This window comes from Pocillopora damicornis, chromosome 2 (assembly GCF_964200805.1).
Source record: "Pocillopora damicornis chromosome 2, jaPocDami1.2, whole genome shotgun sequence".
In the NCBI taxonomy this organism is placed as follows: Eukaryota; Metazoa; Cnidaria; class Anthozoa; order Scleractinia; family Pocilloporidae; genus Pocillopora; species Pocillopora damicornis.
Window position 1 is genome coordinate 7,415,692 of NC_142671.1, and position 23,606 is coordinate 7,439,297.

The 23,606-nt window shown below is 39.4% G+C and overlaps 3 protein-coding genes, 1 long non-coding RNA gene and 1 pseudogene across 5 annotated transcripts; 2 read left to right on the top strand and 3 right to left on the bottom strand.

Moving 5' to 3' along the window:
* The first annotated feature begins 2,367 nt into the window (after positions 1–2,367).
* On the top strand, positions 2,368–10,465 carry LOC113672103 (GFP-like fluorescent chromoprotein amFP486; annotated as a pseudogene). The gene is made up of 3 exons (XR_016183284.1): positions 2,368–2,482; positions 9,697–9,906; positions 10,333–10,465. The product of XR_016183284.1 is annotated as a GFP-like fluorescent chromoprotein amFP486 (transcript).
* On the top strand, positions 4,086–4,859 carry LOC149049723 (uncharacterized). The gene has a single exon (XM_089195085.1). It carries the CDS (start codon positions 4,086–4,088, stop codon positions 4,638–4,640), a length of 555 nt encoding a protein of 184 aa, XP_089051211.1. The 3' UTR covers positions 4,641–4,859.
* LOC149049724 (uncharacterized) lies at positions 4,825–6,390 on the bottom strand. Its single transcript, XM_089195084.1, has one exon. It carries the CDS (start codon positions 6,323–6,325, stop codon positions 4,967–4,969), a length of 1,359 nt encoding a protein of 452 aa, XP_089051210.1. The 5' UTR covers positions 6,326–6,390; the 3' UTR covers positions 4,825–4,966.
* Positions 10,466–15,978: 5,513 nt separating the features above from the next.
* Positions 15,979–18,762, bottom strand: LOC149049725 (uncharacterized). Its single transcript, XM_089195087.1, has one exon. It carries the CDS (start codon positions 18,322–18,324, stop codon positions 16,132–16,134), a length of 2,193 nt encoding a protein of 730 aa, XP_089051213.1. The 5' UTR covers positions 18,325–18,762; the 3' UTR covers positions 15,979–16,131.
* A 1,814-nt stretch (positions 18,763–20,576) lies between these two features.
* On the bottom strand, positions 20,577–21,231 carry LOC149049726 (uncharacterized). The gene is made up of 2 exons (XR_016183285.1): positions 21,064–21,231; positions 20,577–20,796 (listed from the first exon to the last, which is right to left on the bottom strand). It is a non-coding gene; the product is annotated as an uncharacterized LOC149049726 (long non-coding RNA).
* Positions 21,232–23,606: the final 2,375 nt, after the last annotated feature.

Consider the following 23,606-nt stretch of genomic DNA (forward strand, 5'->3'; position numbering starts at 1 on the left):
AATTGCGTTCTTGCTACAAGTATGGGTCTTGGGCTGGCATTCATTTGCAAGTGGCGTTTCCATCACAAAATGGCTTCTGACTGCAGTTAAAACTTGTCGCTAGTGTTGGTGCATATGCTAAGGAGAGACGAGATGGATCAATATTTTTATACAGAGCTTTAAAATTCTCCACGGCTGATGAAATTTTCTTTATTATCTCAGCGAATTTTCTGAAGACCCTACATTAATTATTCAGCAGATCGAACCGAGAGACAACAGCTTTACATCAGTACGTGCAAATTGCTTATCGAAGTATTTTCTTGTTCTCAAGTTCACAATCGAAAATAAGCTTAAACTCCTGATATCCATCGCTGTTCTGTTCGTATCTTTAACAATTAAGTATTGGTGAATGAGCTAGTTAATTTCTGTAAGAATGTTGAGCAACTCTCACGCCAACAGTTACATTTTCTGAGATTTATTCTACATCAGAACAATTTTCCTGTGATTGCTGTATTCAATCCTTTTACCCAGCGATAGAAAAAACATAGTTTCCTACACTCACCGTTATTTTGGAGAGATTGTTTATGCAGTGATATAAGTTCATATGCCACAACAAAACAAGTAGCCACGATGAACAGAATAGGAAGTCCTGCCTTCCAATTCGACTTGATCGATCCGCTTATGGCTGTTACGAAGAATACTTCATGCTTCGATTCTCTCCCTTGATGAGTCGCATTTATTGCATTCAGTAGTTTGCTAATACATGGTATTATCATGTCTAACGAATATTCAAAAAGGAGTTGAACGTACAAGTGTCGCTATCCAAATGTAAATGACTTCAGCATATTTGAGCTCTTTCGGTTTCTGAGAAATCTACTGGGGAACTCCCTACTGCTACTACGTATTAGCCTCTCATTGGTTATTGAGCTGACGATGTTAACAATTTTACCCTTTTATACTTTGTTAGTGACGACTGATCCCCCTCGGTTCCCCCTTAAAACCATTTAATGCCCTATAACAAAATCCTCCCCCTCTCCCCCGTCCTGATGATAAGTAAAGACTGGCCCCTTAGTTAACGAACCCATCCCAATAATGAAACCACGCCGAAAAAAATCCTACCAAGGAAAAATAAATGATAGACTGAACTTGATCGCTTTAACTCACCAGTTTGAAAAGTCATTGAAACAGGTGCATGCCCTACAAACCACACACAGAAAAATGCCGTCGTAATGTGTCGCTGTACTGATTAACCTGTCTTCATGTGTCAGTTATGGCTCGTTTCTTAAGAATCTTTTCCCTGCACATTTAATCGAGAAGAATATAAACCGATACATCCCTGGGAACCAATGCAATCATCATCCCCGGGGTTCCCTTCCCACCACTTCATCTACGTTTTTTTTAAGCTACCCTACACAGGCCATTTTTCTGCTTTCACTCAAAAAAAGATCCGCCATTTTATTAAGCGCTATTGCAATGACTTGGATATTAAGCTGGTTTTCTCTTCCTTCAAAATTGGCAACTTGCTTGGTGTGAGAGACCCTGTCGCTGACGGGCTCCGTTCACGTGTGGTTTATAAGTTTGTATGTGCTGGCTGTAATACCTGTTACGTCCGTGAAACTTGCCGGCAATTTTCCACAAGTGTTAGAGAGCACTTATTCAGCGACGGGGCCTCTCATACTTTCAAGCATCTGAAAGATTCTGCACATTGTAGCGCTTTGTGTTCAGCAGATAACTTCCATGTTTTAGATCAAGCCTCTACCGGTTTTCACCTCAAGATAAAAGAGGCTATTCATATTCAAAGAGAATAATCATTCTTGAATTAACAATTACACCATGTAAATCTAAAACTATCCTTTTCATTCTCACACTTTCATGCTTTACCGCTTTTGTTGTTGTCACTATTTATCATAATTAGCAATTTTCTACTTATTATACAATTCAACTTCCAACGCTTTGTACATAAATTAACTGAAGATGACAGAAGTTTCTGTCGAAACATGTATTTCAGACATAAAAGTTTTGTCGCTTTCTTTAAATTCTTGACTTACCTGCTAATATCAAGACCTTAATGCAAATTATCTTGTAAAAGCTCAGTCACAGCTTAATTCATTTGCAATACTTTAATTTCTCACAACTTAACATAAAAGGGCAAGAATGCAGTAAATGAATTAAGTTTGAATTATCACGAGCATAAAATATTTGGTCCCCCCTAATTTTCATGTATTTCTAATAATACATGAGTCGTTTCTGAAACTAATTTCCAACACTCTTATCATCTTATTTTAGAGGAATACAGAGGTTGACTTTTTAGATCAACAAGGGGGATCCCTTCAATTTTCCTTTGACATACTGTCGTCAGCGTGCAAATGCAGAAACAGATGCTTCACCAAAGACCCTGCCGAAATGCCCGTCTATTTCAAGCAAGCATTTCCTGCTGGATGTCATATGAAAGGACATTTACATTTGAAGATGGAGAAGTAGCTACAACCAGTGGACACATTAGGTATAAAAGTGATATTTAGTGTGGTATTGAAAACATACTTTTTATTCTAGTATACGTATTATTCCACAGGGCACATTGCACTCTAGGTATGTGACGTAGATACAAGGGTAATTCTACATTTTTTTTAATTGACATCTCAAATTTCTCTTAACTCTACAGTCTTAGGACCCATACTGGATACGCTAACGGACCCATACTGGATAAAAAAGAAGACGATTTTTGGGACTCGTTCTTTGAGAAAATGACCGTCTCTAACATCATATTGAGACATACAGTCTAGCTTTAACATGTCAGTGTTCTTCTAAGAACTTTTTCCGGTAATGTCAAAGGCCAAACTAGTTCGTGTTCAATAGTCCTTTTTACAGTTCCTGGCGCCATATTGGATTAGTAACCGCGCAAACACGATAGCGAGGCTGCCTGTGACCCGATTTGGGCGTCGCATAAGAGTTTGGTGGTGTTTTCAAGCGTTTCGTTGGTTTGTCGAGTCTTTGGTGAAATGAATGAAAGCTTAAGCGTCGGGGAAACATCCTCCGCCCCTCGAAAGAGAAGAGGAAAGTATTGTGCAGCCTTTGACTGCAATAATAGCGCCTATAATGTGAACGGTACTCGTACAAGTTATCATTTCTTCGAGTTTCCCAAGGACGCTCAGCAAAGGAATCGGTGGTGTTCACTTATCAAGCGGCGACACGGACAGGACGGCTTTGTTGTTTCCACCTCCACTGTCCTCTGTCATGAGCATTTTCGGGCAGAAGATATCTCGAAAAAGCTTTCTGGTCGCTGGAATTTGAAGACAGGTTTGTGATATTGTCGAACTTTTGTTGTGTGCGTTCATGATTTGAGCTATGAAAAACTTAAAATTCAAAGATATTTTGGTCTTTAGAAACAAGGATTCGTTTAATTTTTCCCAAATCAAAGATTTTGATTGTTTTATTCGACGATTGTAAACTTTATGAGGATGAGTCAATTGTTGGAGTAGCAGCATCAGCATTGCAGTTTGGATCCTGCGGATGCGTCAACTGATGCTGCTCATTCATTTTCAGAGTATGATGAAAATGCTGCTGAAGTGGAGTGTGAGTCCCCTCAAACAGAGCCTGATTGTGTCTTTGAACTGCAAAGGAGAATTTAATTACTTGAAACTCAGCTAGCTGACTGCCAGGAAAAGCTCAGTGAAGCAGAAAAGGAAAATGCTGTGTTATTAGAACGTCAATTTTCCATTGACAAAATTGAAGATGGCAATGCTGCTATTTTATTTTACACCGGATTCCCAAGTTATGAGGCATTAATAAGCTTCTACAAATACATTGAGCCAAAGCTTTCCAAAATGCAGTACTGGAAGGGTGAAAATCTAGTAAAGGAAAGCCAGCCTTATCAACTTGATGATAACAAGGGTAAACCTGGGCCATCAAGGAAGCTTACTTTTCTGGATGAGTTCCTACTGGTGCTGATGAGACTGAAGGCTGGTCTATTTGTACAAGACCTTGCCGACAGATTTGGCATCAGTGCCAGCCTGGTTTCCAGGATCTACATCACCTAGATAAATTTGCTCTATCATGAGCTCAAGGACCTGTTTCCATTTCCCACACAGGAGCTTGTTCGCAAAAACATGCCTAAGGAGTTTGCCCAGTATGCCACAACCAGGATAATTTTAGACTGCACTGAACTATTCATTCAGCGACCATCTGCTATGCTGGCCCAGTCAGAGACATGGTCAGATTATAAACACCATAATACTTGGAAGTTGCTAGTTTGGGTAACCCCAAATGGACAGGTCACTTTTTTGTCAGATCTCTGGGGTGGGCGTGTGTCTGACAAGCAAATAACAAGAGACAGTGGTGTATTAGATTTGTTGCAAGTGGGTGATAATGTCATGGTTGATCGCGGATTTGACATTTCTGCAATTGTACCTGCTGGCGTTACAGTAAAAATGCCACCAGTTTTGGCTGGCCGTGATCAAATGACGGCAGCTGAAACTGAAGAGACTATGAGCATTGCTTCAGTGCGCATTCACGTGGAGCGTACAATTGGTCGCATTAAGACCTACCACATTTTAGATGATACCTTACCTAATACGTTGAGCCCCTATGCAACACAAATTTCAACTGTCTGTGGCCTTCTGACAAACTTTTTACCCCCTTTACTACCACCGGCCAATCTTTGATTCTAGTTTTTGCTGTTTATTTATTATTAGGCAGAAATGTTTACATTTTTTGCATTTTAGAAAGGCGGCAGAAGCCCAGCTATCAGTCTAAGCCTGCTTCCCGTAATCAGCCTCTTGGGTTCCATTAATTTTGTATTCCAAATAATAGCACTTGCGTGTCAATGCATATTAATAACTATTGGGATTCAATATGGTAAGCTATCATGGAACCAAAAATTCCCACTGTATTTCATTTAAAAATGAAATTGTACATGTATTTTTACACAGTGCATGTTAGTAGACAAGAATGGTTTTGAATTGTTCCCTTGATTTATTTATTGTTCACCTTATGTTGACCTCTGAAGTTTTAACTTTAAACCATTTCTTGAGCATGAATAGTGTCCGTATGGAAGCCAACCACCATGTGGGTAAAGGACTTTCCCTCTTTTAACTCGTTCAGTTAACATCTCAGGGAAAAAAGCCCTTCGATAAAAATAATCAATCTTTGGCAACAATTCATCATACCATTTGCTGTTTTGAAAGTGGATTTTTTCAAAAAACAATGGCATGTTTTCTCCAAAGTACACCACAAAAATTTTTCCTTCAAGGGGTATAATGGAACAGTATAGCTGACCTTGAACTTGAAAAAAGTGATTGTGGTTCCTTTTAAGTTGTACAGACCCATCAGCCAGTTTCTCCACACAAAAATTATTTTCTTTGCAAGCTTCATCAACAGTCATGCCAGCTTTGCTGAAAGGAGATTTTATTTCCATCCCCCATTTATTATCAGTGTCAATCATAGTTATTACTCTGTCTAAGCTCGCTCCAAGGTATGGTTTGTCTTTAGACAGTGACAATCCAGTTTCCTCCACACTTACTGCAATACCAACCTTTCTCATTTCCCTTATAAATAAATTGACAGCTTTCTGTTCGCTTTCAATTCCATACTGCACAGCTTCAGTTGTAAAGTTACTGTAGAGTATTGCTTTCAATTTATTTGAAGGTTCCACTCTTGTTTTGGTAGGATTTCCAAAATTTGATGCTGTCAATACAGTTTTCCTTTTTTCAAACCATAGGTTGTTCTTGGCTTGCCCCCTAGTCAATCTTTCAGCTTCCTGGATCTCCACCAGAGTAATAGTTAGACTGGAAACATGCTCATCGATCATATTTTTAAAACGATTAGTAGCTATGTCGTAGCTGTCGGTGAAGGCAACACTTTCCTGTTTATCTTCAGTCTCTTGAAGGGTGGGCACCTCAGAACAGTTCGATTTGATGTCATGAAAAAGAAAAAATGAGCAGGAAGGCAGACAATTTTGAAGGCTCTCGCTTAAATTTTTGAACCTTCCTTCATCTCTGTTGTGCTGTTGTGGTGGTCTTGGGTCGAACTTTATAATTTTTGGCTTAAGGCGGATGTTCTTCTTTCCAAATCTTATTTTTCTTATAAAGATTTGATCAAGGGGCTTGGCTGCAACGCTCTGATTGCGTGGAACCACCCATACCGAAAGACGCAATGTGCACGATAGTGCTTCAGAATGTTTTTGTAGACCCCGTTTTGTAAAGTCTTCCATGGCAAACAGCACACCTCCAATATGATTGCACTTCCTCTTACCCTGTGAGCCAAGCCCAGCAGGACAGGTACAAGCTGCACGTGATACGTCACACTGAGATCTGAACTCCACGACCACTCGATAAGGCGTCTTTTTCATCGATGGCAAAACACTGGCTTTTACGTACGTCTTGTCCTTATGGGTTTTGCTTTCAAGCCTTTTAACGTTTTCTTCTAAGAAAAATTGGTAAGATTTTAATTTCTTATAATTTGTTCCCTTGAACACAATGTGGCGGTACTTGCGCGTTGACACAACCAGGTAATCGTAAAGCTGAATAAAATTTAGTTCGGGAAGCTGACGTAAATCAGTGGACCATCCGAGAGCAGAGATTCGTCTTAAAGTTTCATCGTACTTGAAGTCACCACTATATTCCGTTGTATTCTGGTAATCCTGAGCAGTATTATCGCTACTTTGCTGCTGATACTCACCCGGTCGTGGCACGTGTCGCATGAGTATCGCGTAGACTTTTAAAAACCAAATCTGCTTTTATTCCGCCCGTCGCTTCCGAATAAGAACGCAAAATTTCCCTTAAATCCTTCACTTTTAACTTCTGGATATCTTCTAACGTTTTAATCTTAAGCGATTGAACCGCGAAAGACTTCTCCGATCAGCTGTATTTACTGTTTTTGTAATACGCAGGTCACCGGCAGCCTCGCTATCGTGTTTGCGCGGCTACTAATCCAATATGGCGCCGGGAACTGTAAAAAGGGCTATTAAAAACTGAAGCTATCAAACGACGATTGGTAAAAGTTTGAATTTGTTCTGGGTCTTAGCGTAAGAGAAAACCCAGATAAGACACGACTTACCCCCTCTTCTTTCGCGGTCCCTTTGTAGTTCGCTTCTCTTTGTTGATGACCTCTTTCAGCCTGTTTTGAGGAGTGACTTTGTATTTCCTTCACGCGTTGCTCTTCGCTAGATTCTCGCCTTTTTACTTATGCCCTTTATTGTTCGCGTTCCTTTCGCCGTATTCTGCCTATTTTGGCGTCCTTTCTAACTTTCTTGCGCGATTTTCTGGACTCGCTTCAATCGCGCCATTACCTTCTCCCTCGCTCTTCCATTACGTAATGGCTAAGATAGTGCCCGTGGTACAGTTGGTCGCGTATGCTAAAAGTAGCACCTTGTACGGTCGTACGGTCGTACAACCAAATTTTTTCGGCTTGATGGGTTACTACTATTTCGTATAATTATGGGGCTACGCTGGAGCTCCGCTATAAATTGGATGAGGTAATTCCGTATAATCAACCAAGGAGGTTGAATAGATTACTAAAATTAGTGAAAAGAATGATTACGTTGTCCTTTTGCACACTGTTTAGACGCAATTTTTATCAGTTCTGTTATTCTTTAACCCAAATTATCAAAACTACGCATTGTAAAACTTTAACGATAGCTCTGGCACTAGAGAAATTCAAATTGATCGGTCATGTCAAGCTATAATATTCATTACATGTTCATCGTTCAGGCCTACTTTACAGAGCTAAATTCTTTCTAAAGTTGACGTTTCGAGCGTTAGTCCTTCGTCAGCCAATTAAGTTGTCAACTCAGTTCATCTAATTATATAATCGTTTGTATCCGTGTACCGCCCTCGAGGGTCCCTCCGCCTCTTTCTTTTTTTTCTTTTTTGTTTTTGACCTTGACTCCAACTGGTATTTTAATCAAAAGAGGAAATTAAATTTGATTACAATCATTCATTAGTGCACCTTCGTGTGACGACACGGACTACTAACCAACAAGTTGCTATGTACAGTCTCAAATCTAACAGAAGGAATCAAGTGATTACTATTATGTTACATGATTGAAACATCTTATAAATTTTACTTAAAGTTAAAGTTACAAATACACGCGCACTAAGCATGAACCAATTGTCAAATATCACATGATGTTTCACGTCTTACCATAATCATCAATAACCGTTTGTTTGTTCTAACTTAGCTATTAACATCAATCCACCCTAACGCTCCAATCAGTTTAGCTTGGTCGGCGACGGAGTGAACTACAACAGGCTCGTAATCCAGTTTTGAAAATCAAGCGGCTTATCCACAACATGTCTCTTTCAAAGCAGGTTAGTGAATTCTTGAAACTAAGCAAAGAGAGTCGAATCTACCCCGGTAACAAAGAATAAGATAAAATCGTCCGAACGCAAATTGCTATGCCACACCCAAAACATGCTCTTCAAACGTTACGACCTTACACTAAAATCGAGTAGAGCAATAATTCTCAACAGTGAGCTGTAATTTTAGCAATTGCAGAAAAGAAGCTTGACAGGAACCATCACTCCTGGCTTCATAAAGTTAGACTTCGACAGGGTTCAAACTTGTATCTCCCCCAGATACTAGCTGGGCACTGCTACCAACCAACTAGGAATCCACACGTTGAGAGAAATGCAAATTTTTACTTGACCTGCGGACGAAAATCAAGTGAAACAATAATCTCGCAGGTGAACTTCAGTTATTCTAAGTGTTCCAGCCTGTTCTCAAGTAGGATTCACAATTGTTAAGGGAACAAAAATTTATCTTCGGTACTGCTCATTATTTATCGACTAAGGGGAGGAGGGGTGATGGGGTTGAAATGTTTTGGTTGATTTCCGTAATATTCCTATGATCCCACTTATGACCCCCCCTCCCCCTCCCTCTACCCCGTCATTGGCGGTTAATTTGCAGTCAATTTTGTATAGCTCCCCCTTTATACTTTGTTGGCGACGATTCCTCTAACAAGGTAGAACCCCCTCAAAAAAAACATTCCCCCTTCCCCCCGTCCTGGTGATAAGTAAAGGCTGGCCCCTCGGTAGGCGAGCCCATCTCAGTAATAACACCACGCCGACAGAAATTCTACCAGGCAAAAGATTAATATTAAACTGAACTTGAGCGCTTTATTTCGCCAGTTTAAAAAGTTACTGAAACAGATGCATGTCTCACAAACCACAGACAGGAAAATGCCGTCGTAATGTGTCGCTGTACTAATTAACCTGTCTTCATTTATCAGTTATGGCTTATTTAATTCAATCTGCATGTCCTGAAGCTTCCAACTCACCTTGAAGCTAAATTCAGTCCAGTGTAGCTACAACCAGTGGACACATTAGGTATAAAATTGATGTGTATTATAGGATTAAGATAATACTCTTTAAAAGAAATCCTGAAGAGTATTTTTTACACGGAGCAGGCCACGCCGTTTTTGAAAGTGTAACTTAGTTGTGATTCTCCTGAGAACGCTTCCTGTCTAGCTATAGGCGAACAAAACTACAAAAAAGGCATAGTGACCACAGAATATTCAGACTACTGTATTTTAAAAAAGCCATCTGTGGGAAAACGGGTTTAATTTGGAAAACAACGCAGCGGAAATGGCAAAATCTCAAAAATAAAAGGCGTTAACGCATTTTTCTACAGGGTAAAGTGCAATCTCGGTATGTGGCACAGATACAAGGGTAATTTTACATTTTAATTATTGATATCTCAAATTTCTCTTAATTTTTACAGTCTTGAAGGTAATTTATTTACTCACAAATCCATGTTTCATGGCGTAAACTTTCCCGCCAACGGATCCATTATGGGAAAGAGGACAATTGGCTGGGACTCGTCCTTTGAGAAAATGACTGTCTCCAACAACATATTGAGAGGTGATGTGACTATGTTCCTACTACTCAAAGGAGGCGGTTATCACAGGTGCCAGTTTCACACTTCTTACAAGTAAGTACTGTAACAGCTCCAACGGTTGAATATCATTTCTTTTGAGCTATCGGTTCTCATCTTCTGAGTTTTACGGGATATAAGTAACCAAAGGGAACGCTGGGATGAAAAGGGCCTTGAGAGAACGGCTTAATACTAATTTATTGTGTCAATAAAATGTTTGGGAGAGAATAAGATTCTTTACAAGACACTAAAGGTTACCTACTATAATATGCTTTAAAGCTAAAAAATGTTTCCTTCCCTCCATTTCTCAATGTTCAGGGCGATGGAAAAATAATCATTATTAACACAAGTAATTGCTGAACTACACTGCACTAAAAAACCAAAGTTCAAAAGCATTGATGTTCACAAAACAGGTAAAAAAAACCCAACGCTGATAGGGAGTATATTTTGTATTTTAATAAGGTTTTTTTTTCTTTTGCACAGAACAAAGGAGCCGGTCACACTGCCTCCGAAACACGTCGTAGAACATAGCATTGTGAGGACCGACCTTCATGACAAAGACGGCATGAAGGTTTAACAGGAAGAAATTGCTGTGGCTCATGTTAACCCTTTGTAACTGGGACAGAACAAAGGAGCCAGTCACACTGCCTCCGAACCACGTCGTAGAACATAGCATTGTGAGGACCGACCTTGATGACAAAGACGGCATGAAGAATAATACAATGAGAGAGATTCAAAAATTAATTCAGCTATGTACAATAAAAGGCTCATAAGCTATGTACAGTAAAAAAGATTCAAACACTATTTACAAGAGATAAATTGGATGACTAAAAAGATTCAAAAACTATTTACGAGAGATGAAAATGGTAAAGTTGATAAAAAAAGACAAGCAGCTAATGGAAATTTAAAAAGCGCTTCAGTGCACTTTAAAGCAGCTCAGGCTCCCAATCTCAACGATGGATCCTCGTAGGCTATTGCAGTCTTGTACGATTCGGGTAAAAAAGGAATATTTATAGGCATTACACTTTGCTGGCTCAACGTAGAGCTTATAAGGGTGGTTGGCGCGGGTTGAATTACACTTAGTAAAATCAAACAGATTGTCAAACTTTGGTTTGTTCAAGTCATCAAAACTATCTCATAACATTTAGCTAAAGAGAGAAATAATCAGCGTGTTTCGAGTGCAGGCCTTTCAGCTTCCTTAAATGTTCTTCGTATTCCATCTCACCCTGTTTTTCCCCGAGAGCAAGCCGAGAGACTCTTCGCTGAACTCTCTCTAACGCTAGCACATCTTTAACCAAATATGGCTTCCAGACCAGAGCAGTAAATTCTAGAACTGGACTTACGAGAGATTTGTATAACGTAGAGAACGCACCGGGATTCGACGAGCCCACTGCTCTGTAGACCAGCCCAATAACTTGTCAGCTTACTTAGTAGCTACTTACCACTCCTTTTTCTTACAAATCTTCCGAACAACTGTCCTTCTCCCTAGCTAATGGGCATTAAGCGAGTCAATTGGTTATCGTAATTAGACACTATAAAATTGTGACGACTTTTGTGAAATCATGACTTTAGCACAAAAATGAACATCTTAGAATCTACAGAGTGATTTACATCTCTGTTTTCGATTCGTGGTGGTAAAGTTCAGAATACATCATAACTCCAATACTTCCCGCAATAAGTTTCTACCACTATAATGCAAGTTTAAAGCGAATGGAAAGAGTCAGATACCCGTTAATACCCAAAATACAAAAGAGAAAATAATGAGGTAACCAAATAGAAGCTTCTACTTCCTTTTTTGACATTTCGATCGCTTACGCAAACAAAGCAATGGTTAGGAACTGAAAACGAATGTAAACAAGGTCGCTAAAACGAATTAAGCCTGCTTGGAATGTAACTCAAATAGCTTTTTTTAACTTTTCCTTTGCATATTTATTGAAATAGCCTGGATTAAGGATTATATGCGAATTCGAAATGTACACTGCAACTGGTTAGCGAAAAATGTGCTACATGAGTACATATCGAAGTGATTTGTGGCCGGGCACCTCGCTAACACGGACACGAAATTTTAGTATCAAGGGAAAGCAGTGCCAGAACTGAGTACGTGCGTTGGCTCTATCTTTTCCACTGTATGAGAGCACCTAAGGGGGTGGACATATAGTATCGGTAGGAATGTTCCTTTCTTTTTTTCGGGCTCAGGCGAAACAATCCCCTTCATCAGGGCCGTTCAGCCGACTTCCACAGCACTGACTAAGTAGACTGAATGTTACAGATGCAAAGAGGGCTTTTCAGCAGTATTCATCCTCTTTGGGCTAACCTTACATTGCAGTCTCCTGCTTGCTAAACTAACTTCAAAGCCAAATTTAAAAATAAAAGTTGACTCCTTGAATGTGTTTTGATCTGAACAAGTGCACTTGAATGGGCTTGACTGCTAAGCCATTTCTATATTAAAGGGACGGACAACGATTTCATCTCATTTGGAGAAAATTGAAAAAACTGATAAGTTATTCTCGCCTTATTTTTCTGTAATCCAATTTAATATACGCTGAATAATGTTTCTACTTAGATCAACCGGGAAGGGTAACTAGAGTACTAAAAATTAGTGCAGAAAAAAATTATGGCATTGGGCTTTTCAAAACTGTTTCGACGAAATAGTTATCAGTTCTTTCATTCTATTGCACAAAGTGTCAAAGCTACGCATCATAAAATTCTTCCTTAGAAAAAGAGAAAGGGAATAATTTCACGCTACTTGAAAAGATAGCTTATGCTTATTATTTTCTCCTTATTCATCCGTAATCAAATTTGAGTAAGTTGAAGAATATTTCTTCGCCGAAAAGAGAGGGTCCCCAATAGGTTCTTCGGAATCCGGGTATTTAGAGTAAGAGGGAAGCGAGATTGATTGTTATCACGAACGGGACGCGGGAATCGCCGATTTTGAGGAGCGGGATTCGGGAAGTAATCACCTAAACGATCCGTGAACCGGGATGTCTGTTAATGAGAATTTTTGAAGAAAGTGATCTTCTCAGTCCATGAAAAGCACCTGGCGTACAGGTTCCCTTGGATTCAAAAGGTTGTCGGGCTGGTCAGCGACACTTTTCAGTTATTGCACGGGAATAAAAATTCTATCAGCAGCGAAGTTTCCGATTTACCAAAAGTCCTCAATGGCCCACAGGTTAACGTGGTATCTGACCGCTGCGTTAATTGAAATGCTTAACGGCCTTGAAAACCTCCAGCAAGTCTCTGAATTATACCAATATGACACTTTTAACCTGTTGAGTTGCATGACCATAGACGCGGACAATATTTTCTTGGTTGTGCATCGCAAAGATCAACTTTTCACGATATTAGATTACCCAAGAAAGTTTGGAAATGCAGCCAAAGAAGGCTTAAAGAGGGCTACCCATTAGGTGGCGTACTATTTTACAAATTGAAATTCTTGATATGCTGTACCCGAACGTGCCATGATCTTGTTGGGCATACGATGGAACCTCGATTTAACGAACCTCTACATAACGAAGTCCTCGGTATAACTAACGATACTCTTAGAGTTGGCCGGGATGAGTCATCCCGGCCAAAGTTACAGTAAATTGTATGGGAAAGAACCTCGGTATAACGAGGCTCAATATAACGAAATCCTCGTTATAACAAAGATAATCCAGAAGCCCAAACGGATAATATACCCCGATATGACGAACAAGTGTCAACACGCGACAAAAGACAAATGCAAAACAGATAACAAGAATCAAAATTCTTCAATTCTGTAGCAATAGAACAACTTCACAGTTAACATGACAATCACCTACCGAATAGGCCCTCTTACGTTGAATGGACTAAGACAACATTTCATGATCGGGATCGGGATTAGCCAATATGAACCGTCGGGATTGCGGGATTGAGTGGAAATTTTAGTCGGGATCGCGGGATCGCGGGATCGCGGGATCGAAGAACCCTATTGGGGACCCTCAAAAGAATGATTGCCACTGATCCTTTGAAAGAATGTTTTGACGCAGTTATTATCAATTCTGTTATTCTATTACACAAATTATCAAAACTACGCGTCGTAAAGCTTTAGTGTTAGTTCTGGCGTTATTGAAATTTTAATCTATTGGAGAACAGTAAAAGCGATCGGTCATTTCAAGATAGAATACTCGTAATATGCTGAGTTAACTCGCCTGCTTCTGTAAAAACTGATTGAAATGTCGCATGCAGATCACAAAGTTCAACAATCAAAAGTGAAAATTTCTTTCCATCGAAAGGGAACATTTCGGCTCCACTACGCAGTACAACATGAATTAGAAAAACCATTAGGTTCATTATGGCTGTTTCGGCCGAGCACCGCGCATATAACAATACGTTATACAACAACCCCTATTACATTCAAACATGTGGTGGAAAAACTAGAACAGAGCTGAGCAACAGTTTACACAGAATACTGTTAGCCCAGAGGCCACAAAAAACCTGCCGGAAAAAAACCCAATAGGGGAAAAAAAAAACTTGGCAGGAAATCTGGATAGGAACCATGGCTAATGCTCTGAAAAGCCCATCCTACGAAGGCTACACGGCTGGAAGGTCTTTGCCCTTATTTACTAAAAATGTATTCCAACAAAGCACGGAAAACTCTAAATAATTTTAAGAAACGCAAACAAGCTGAAAAACCCCTGCGAAACTCGAACTGTCACTAGTAAATCAAATATGTACTAAAAAATAACGCGAGCAAGACGAGGTGTCGGCCTAGAAGGCTTTCCCACGTGATAGGCATCCCTTTAATGCAATCCATTCTACCCATGCTGCACTTCAACTGCCCAAGTCGCCACTGCTCCCGTGCCGCAGAAATATTTCATTTCCGGCTAATTTGTATCCACTCAAACGTCGGAAGCTCCATATTTGTGACCCTCCACGGGAAAAGAGAGAATAAGGTGATGGCACAAGCACGCGTGCGATGACACGGCACGCTAAGCGTGTCGCCAATCTAATGGATATCCGCATATTTAATAGACAAAGCAAAGACTGGCCCGGCAGCTTTTGTGTGGCATGCTCAAGCCTTTGACTCAACTAGTGTGCCACGTGACATGTTTCACGTGCGAAAAGACGTGCTTGCGATATGGCAAGCGTGTCCTAAGGATAGATGTAACAAAACCTCAGACAACGAAATGATGTACAGCAAAGAGACAGACGAAGCCTCGAGGTTAATTTATCTGGGTGCCACGTTTTCACTTCCCCTTTTTTCCGGCTGCACTCAGAATTGATTAAGACAGGGTAATCATCAGCTTCAGTGAAATCTAGCGGCTTGTTTCTCCATTGAAATTGAAGCTTTACTATAGTTTGCCATTGGTTGGTCAAAAGTGTTTCCACGGTCACGGTTCCGAGACACCACAGTTAAATGTAGCGGAACCTATTACGTTACAGTTGAATGAAGTAAAGTATACCTTACTTAATTCCGAAACTTATGTTTAAAAACGATATATATAGACTGATAAAGTATTACTTACTTTCAATCATTTGAATAAATTTCTTTAACATTAGGGCGCCAGGATCAATTGAGAACGGCTGTTTGAATTCGGAACGGTTGAGGGCCATGATTAAGAAGCCTAACTTGTTATGTGTCAAGATTTATGCATAAATCTTGCTATTACGTTTCTCTACGACCACTGAAAAACGTGGAAGAGAATTACCAACAGCTATAGGACGGTATAATAAGTTCGATGTCAAAAGCAACGCCCGTATTTTTGTTAACTTGGATCGGTTCAAATTCGAAGTTCCGTCGGTTTCCTAAAGATTTAAGCATCTGAGACAAGGATAAGATATCAAAAAGTAATAATAAAAATATTGAATTGGAACGGAATTAAGGAATTGAAAACGTTTTGTTCTAAATGAAACTATTAGGACATAACATAACTCACAATGCTCCACCATTTTTTAAGTAAAGTATATGCTCTTATACTTCACAACGGCTAATAAGCATGAAACGACTACAATACTCCCTTTGAAACTGATAATTTTGTTGAACCTAACGTGGGCAAAATTAAAACAGGTGTTCAAGGGATTTTTTTTTATGGAGGGAACAAGCGGTTCAGTTACTGCCAACTTGCCATAAAATATAAACAGAAAACATTCCTAGGTTCTGTTTGTAAGTGTGTCTAAGTGTGTCTTTATTGTTCAAAAGATAAAATTACATATCTTATGTTACATTAAAAAGAAAAGGATGTAAATAAGCTTAGGTGTATCTAAATAAGATAAGTATATACGTGGAAACAAATACAAAAGTCTAATACAGGAAGTACACTTTTACAAAGCTACATTGTACTTAAAAACAATTCTATTAAAAAATGTATTCTTAAAACGGTTTGTGCGAATGGCGGGCATGACAGGGGATTTATTTCTCAAATTATACCTCGTGATCTTGGTCTCAGGGAAGTAGGCTCTAAGAGGATGGCTCAGGATAGTTGAAACCTTGCGACAAATTTTGTGATCTTGCGTTTTAAGTAAGTCACCTATCACTAATTTCTTAGATATGTAACTACGTTTAAAACAACGATCTAAAAACTGCTGGGCTATAGTTAGCTCTGACTCAGAGGCCCCATGCACAGATAGAGCATTAGTAATATTAGGTAGGACAATGGAATTAAATAAAACATCTACTTCTGCTTGGCTACATCCTTCTTTGCGGAGGCATCTGATAACGTATAAACATTTATTAGCTTTACCTAACTTTTCTTTTAGGTGAGTACTGAATTTGCAGTTCGGCTGAAACGTGAGACCAAGAATGGTTATTGTACTAGTCTGAGGTATGCCAAAAATACTTTTGTAGGCCTCAGCAGTGTGACCTTTTTTATACATAACAAGCTCTTTACATTTAGTAGAATTTGAATTCATTCTATTTTGGCTTGCCCACTGTAAAAACTGATTTATTAAGTCTACAGAGTGATCTTTATAATAATATACCGGAGCAATAATCGTACAGTCATCAGCGTATTTGAAACCAAGTGTCTCGTTTCCTAATTTAATTTCCAGATCGTTAAGAAATATATTGAACAAATAAGGTCCTGAAACACTACCCTGGGTTGTGCCCTTGTTAACTGTTTTCCAATTACAGACATGATTCCCGAAAATAACTCTTTGTTTTCTATCTCGCAAAAAACCTAACCACCAGTTTATGATATACGGGTTAAGTGGTAGACTCTTAAGTTTCTCAGCAAGGAGTTGATGGCTCACAGAGTCAAAGGCCTTACTGAAATCCATCGCGAACATCCGCACTGCCTTGCACTTGGGATCATCAAGAAACTTGCAGATCTTATTCTGTATAAGTAGCAAAGCATCTGTGCAGCTCCCTCCTTCTCTATACGCGAATTGACTATTCAACAGCTGTTCTTCTACCGGCCTTTGGGCGTGAATCTTATAGACTGCCTTTTCCAGGGCTCTTGCTATTACAGGGGTTACGTTGATCCCCCGGAAGTCCCCTCTTGCCACTGGAACATCAACTTTTGGCAGTGGGTTTATACTTGCCCTTTTCCACGATCTAGGCCATTGGTGCGTAGCGAGAGACAAATTCCATAGCTTAGTAATGATTGGAGTGAAGATCTCCGCATGGTCTTTCCACACCCAATACGGAATTTGGTCAGGACCAGTTGCAGTCTTCTTTAGAGTACTCAGTGAGTTCCATACATATCGTTCACTAATTTCCGGGACTTTCACCTCAGGACCAATTTCAAGTAACGCGGGCTCAACGTAATCGCCATCCGTACACAGGTCACCGAAATACTCGTTCAAATCTTGAGCGGTCTCTCTATCCAGCGAAACGTTTGTGGACCGCCGGCGTTGAGATATCAAGTCTACGTTTTTCCACCATTCTCTGCTCCCCATTTTGCCCTCCAGAAGCATCCTTCTGTTTTCGCCAATAACCTTCAACACATTTCTATTAAGCTCTCTATGCTTATTAGTGCGTAAAACAGAGATGCGAGACTTGCTACGTAGCATGTATTTAACTAGCGGTGTCATCCAACTTGGATCACGGGACGAAAGGGAAACCGTTCGTAAAGGCATGCACCAGTTAATATTTGACAGGATCTTCAATTCTAAGATGTTCACAGCTGTTTCGATACTATCCGCCTCCAAAACATCATCCCAGCATTCTGATGCGAGGGCAAGGTAAAGAGCTTGCTTCCTATGCTCACGACAATCCCTAAATTGCACTTTCTTACGAATAGGCTTGAGTTTCTTGCCCGCTGGAACTATAAATCCAATGTGATCCGTCTTAATCAGCATCTTTATAGATAAAGCTTTTCCGAAGAGCTCTGGCCTATTTGTAAGACAATTATCCAAAAATGAATCCCCTCGTGTTGGAAAATCCACTAAAGCGGTCCAACCAGTAATGCGTTTAAGTCTCGTGAGATCAAGGTGATTCAGATCGCCACCGCAAACAATAGTAGCGTTTGGGTGATTATCCAGCATTGTGTCAAAGAAATTAAGAAGATAATCCATTAAATCGCATTGCTGGTATGATGTTTTCGGGGTGATAAAGACCAGATAAAAGAATGTAATTCCCACTTGGCAGCAACACAGTCAGGCAAATAAACTCGTATAAATTAGAACGATAAACATCAATAACTGAAAGATTACTCCTTGTATAGATAGCAACACCTCCCCCATTCCTTAGATCGCATCCAGACCAATTCCTATCCCTTCTGAAGATATTATAACCCGAGATATTAACCACCGTATCGGGTACCTCAATTTTTAAATGAGTTTCCGACACAACACAAGCATCGATGTCATTATTTCTTAAGTCGGCTTCCAAAGCCACAACCGCTCGCACCCGACTAGTTGTTTTCCCCAAACTACAGATATTAATAAACAAAAGTTTAGGGACAGCAAGCTGACCAGAACTAACAGAGGTGTGTTCGCGGGACACCACTTGTTTTGGTACACTGACGAGATTGCTAGGGTTTCGTCGTTTTTCAACCCGCAGCCGGGGAATAGCAAAACCACTTTCCGCCCTTCGTCCAATGACGACAGAAATATTCTGAATAGTTCTCTCCTTCACATGCTGAACATTTTTTCTCAAACCTCCCTGATTACCACGAAACCTGAGCAGCTGTAGTTTCTTAAGCGTCTCTAAGACAGGGCTCGAAGGTTTACCAGATTTCTTTCTCAAACCGAGTAAATAGTTTCTTCCATAACATGGAATCTTACTTTCGTCAGACCAGGTTTGCTTTCGTAGATCATAGCTCTTCTCTGAAGAAATAGGACCAGGGTTCGTCTCCACATCCATAAAAACTGTAATGTCTATTGTTAATAGGGAGCAATCCGTCGCCGCAAGCAGTATATAACCATGTTTAACCCATTTCATGATAGGCCTTCGAAGTCTATCATGGCGGTGCGCCCTTGTTGAGTAGCACTTACGAGCTGAGAAGGAAATTCCAAAGACGTCGCAACCAACCGAACTTTTTCCTCTCCAAATAGGCTTGAGAGAGTCAAAGTCTTCATCCAAGTATATATTGTAATAAAATTGAAGCTTAAAATTGATTAAAATAGCTAATAGAAGAGGAGCCAATATCCTCGTGGCCGCCATACTCGGCCATACTTGTAGAAAGTTATGACGCTCTAAATATGCAAATTATACAGCTCTGCCACTGGTTCAACAAAAAATTGTGCTACGAGCCAATTGATCTGCAGGCAGATAACAGAGTTTCACTCTAACGAAGGGCTGACGCTCGAAACTTCAACCTTTAAACTCTTTACGATGGCCAATTTACGTTTTCAACTCAGTTGATAACCCCAAATTACCCCGTTATACTCTCCTACCGACGCAGCACCACAGTTTCTTTAGAAACTTACCCCTCTATGCAGACAAATAAGCCTGCAATCAAATTATTTATTGAAGCAAAGTCATATTAAGGATAACGCTGGTAGTGGAGAGAGTTTAGGGAGCCAAGAAATGTCGTAAAATTGAATGCACGCCAGAGAAAACATTTCATCTATGCATACGTGATACCTCGAAGACGCATTTAGCATATATATTAATGTGCAATTTTAAAAAATCGCCCACAATACCGAAAAAAATAACAACTTACGATTTGTGGCCAACTGTGTTCTTGAATTGAATCCTCAGCAACAGTAACAGCGTCAGCAAAACCGACTAACACGGTGTATGCAAACACGGCAGTTACAGATTTATCTCTAATAATTGCGAATTTATTTTCGAGGAAAATATTATATTACGTAATCTTTGAGGGTGGAAGGCAACCCACAAGAACAAAGTGAACAGTCACAAAGTCTTGGTTCTGTTTCTGACTCATATTAGGAATGCACAGTTCCCTAACAGCTAATTGGCTAAATCGAAACGAGTCAGCTAGTCATGGTCTATATCATGCTTGAGGCATATTCTCAGTTATATGAAAAGAAAGGATCTAAAGATAAACATGTCTGTTGGCACGTTCCTGTTTTAATCGGGAGGCGAGGATAGGAAAAGGAACCCGAAAAATGTTAAATTTTACACGAAAGCTATTTTTGATATAATTTTTGTGGGTAAAAATGCAGTAGTATGCGTATTCTCTGGTTATTATGCTTTTTGTGTAGTTTTGTTCCCCTGTAATTAGACTGGAAGCGTTCTCGGGAGAAACACAACTTAGTTACACATCAAAAAGGGCGCTCCCTGCTCCGTATAAAAAATGACCTTGAAGTTTTCTTTTGAACAGTATTTCCTCAATCCCATACTAAACATAACTTTTATACCTAATATGTCCACTGGCTGTGGCAACGCCTCCATCCTCAAATGTAAATGTCCTTTAATAAGACATTCCAGCTGAAAATGCTTGCTTAAAATCGTCGGGCATGTCGGCAGGGTATTTAGTGAAGCATCTGTTTCCATATTTGAATGCTGACTACAGTATGTCAAATAAAAATGGAAGGGGTCCTCCTTTGGTGACCCAAAAAGTCGACCTCAGGGTTCCTCTAAAAGAAGATAATAAGAGTACGTTAAAAACTATATTCAAAAACGGCTGTATGACCCTTGATTGTTAAGGCATTCGGCATGATCGCTGCATAGATGAGTTCCAGCGCCACACTCATCATTTTCAAAGCATAAACGGCCATTTCCATGAAGATCTTCATTGCACAAACATGTATATGAACCTTCCTTGTTGTTGCAAGTTGCTGTGGAACTACAGTCGCTAAAACCGTTCAGACATTCGTCAACATCCTGACAAACTTGACCATTACCTGAGAATCCAGAATTGCAGGTGCTTTCGTAAGATCCCAGACTGTTGGTGCATCACACTTGTCAGTCCCATCCTCACACTCATAAGCGTCGTGGCACAAGCGTCCATCACCCAGGAAGCCTGGTCTACATGAACAGTTATAGGAAGCAATAGTGTTTCTGCATTGAGCAAAAACATAGCAATTATGGATGTATGAATTACACTCATCTACATCTGGACATAATGTTCCATTCTTTTCGAATCCTTCAAGCGTAGAAAATTGTATTTAGCGTTTTTAAATGTGCCACACGCAGTTAGTTTATTAACAGAATTCATATTTTAGTTAACTGTTAACGCAAAATAAATTCATCATATTCGGATTATTTTCACTCGAATATTTTTATACAAAATTTTAATGTCACGCGCAACGCAACTTTATTCAGAAATACATTTGATAATGCTTATTGACGACCATTTCCCATTCATCATTGAGTATTTTAATGATACACTGAAATGCGCCGGCCAAATAAATACTTAAAAACAATATCTTTTTATGTTTCCCACGCTTTGTTTGAATAATATGCGTGTTTTGTCACGCGTGACAATATTTTTTGAGTGCAAACAGAAGATTCTTAAAAAATATTTTACTTTAAATGAATACAGATGATGATATTAGATTAAGTTGATGAGTTTCATTTTCAAAATGACAAAGTGGCTAAAAAAGATGATAAATGTTGTTAAAACCAAGACTTAATTCATAATAATTGTATGTATGTTTGCCGTCAATGCGGTCAAGTCATTAAGAATGGCTGCCTGTTAGGATCGAGAATCGTCCGTCAACGACCATTTTGGTGAATTGCTCATATTTTGCCCAATGATACCCTTTGGTAAACTATTTTCAAAAATCAAGTTTAAAAGTCCCGACGATTATTAAATTTTTAGAAATTGGCCAAAATTTGAAAACGCGATTTAAGTGCGGTTTTCCGCCTATCAAATTGTCCAAAATTCACTGCAAAAACCAAGCTCCGTTGAAGGCTTAAAATGAATTCAATTGACACCAAACTTCACACGATATAAGAAAAAGCCTTCCCATCCATTTTCACTATGTTAATTTTTCTGTACACATTGATACTGAGAATTGTTAAGTCTTCTTAGCAACACCCTCAAAGAGCGCTTAATATGACAGCAAAAAATAGGTTAAATTTAACGCGATAAAAGTGTACCTGGTACCTCATTTTTCAATTATTTAACTTGATATTCGTAATAAGATGATACTATTTATTTCCTGAGTAAACTTTGATGCTTTGAATCGGACCGCTTCCCTTCGAAAATACCACAAATGTTTGTGTCCAGAGCGAGCAAAATGATGTGTGTTGTGTAAACAAACGCTAATCTTATCATTCCTTCCCTGGTGGAAAAAGGTTTTAAAATAAACTTTAATTCTGGAAATGTTTGACTTGTATTCCACAAAATATTGAGTTATAGTGAAGTCGTACATTCAGAGTTGTGTGAGAGCTGAGAGAAAATAAAATCACCGTCGAAAATGTTCTTACAGTCATTTCATCGATCACCATTACAAGTATTACGATTACGAAAATTGTGACAATTGATCAGTCTGTTGAATGACTTTTAAACATTTCATCTGCAAGGGCTTTGTTTTAGTTTGTTTTAGATATATATGTATATATAAATCAAGAATTCCAGCGAATACAGAAGGAGAACAGCATTCTTTACAAGCAGTTCGGTGTATTAACGCGAATTGTTCCTATTTATCATAATTAACCGACATCCGGTCCCAACAAACACTGGCCGCACCACATGAGACCCTAAATGGGCTGTCATCATGAAATATACCAAAGACTGAAAACAAAAACTTTACTCAAGGTCTGATAACTACACGATAACACTATTATACTTCAATCTCAGATGTATTTTCATTGAGCTTCCAACATCTCGCACCATCTTGACCAAGATGCTGTAATTCAAACACAATTTTCTCTCGTGGTAAAGCCCGTCACGTCATCACTGCCCACGAAGCTCTTGCGCAAATGGTTGAAATTTCGTAACAGATCTAAGGAAAGTTATTTCACGGACGAGTCTTGAGTTTTAATACGTGCTTTCATCAGAAGTTATTATTTCTTGTCATTTTATGGCTCTCTGTAGCTATATAACACTAGTTGGTAAGGTGACCCCTTGCGGGCGATCTCCTGATTATCCTGGTCAGGTGGAATGCATTACACTCGAGGATTGCACGAAAGATGTAACTGGACATCTATCGACTCTTGGACTGAGTGCAGATGAAGGTTCTAGAACTGAAATGAAGCTGCTATTAGCCAGAGCCGGTAAATATTGATTTTGTGTGTTTTCAGGTAACTTTATTGTGCTTATGAATGAGTGCTGCAACAGATTTAATTGGTGTTATATTTTTTACAGGTGTTTTCTCATTTGAGCAAAAACATCTTACCCTGACTATTTGCCCACGCCATAGGGCAGACTTTGGCATACGTTGGAGGACTAGGAAAACCCTTTGTGCAATTCCCAAGGATCTAGCGACACATAAGTCCT

Bases quoted from the DNA above. Each gene is read 5' to 3' on its own strand.
- LOC149049723 (XM_089195085.1), top strand. From the start codon at position 4,086: ATGCCTAAGGAGTTTGCCCAGTATGCCACAACCAGGATAATTTTAGAC.
- LOC149049724 (XM_089195084.1), bottom strand. From the start codon at position 6,325: ATGAAAAAGACGCCTTATCGAGTGGTCGTGGAGTTCAGATCTCAGTGT.
- LOC149049725 (XM_089195087.1), bottom strand. From the start codon at position 18,324: ATGGATTATCTTCTTAATTTCTTTGACACAATGCTGGATAATCACCCA.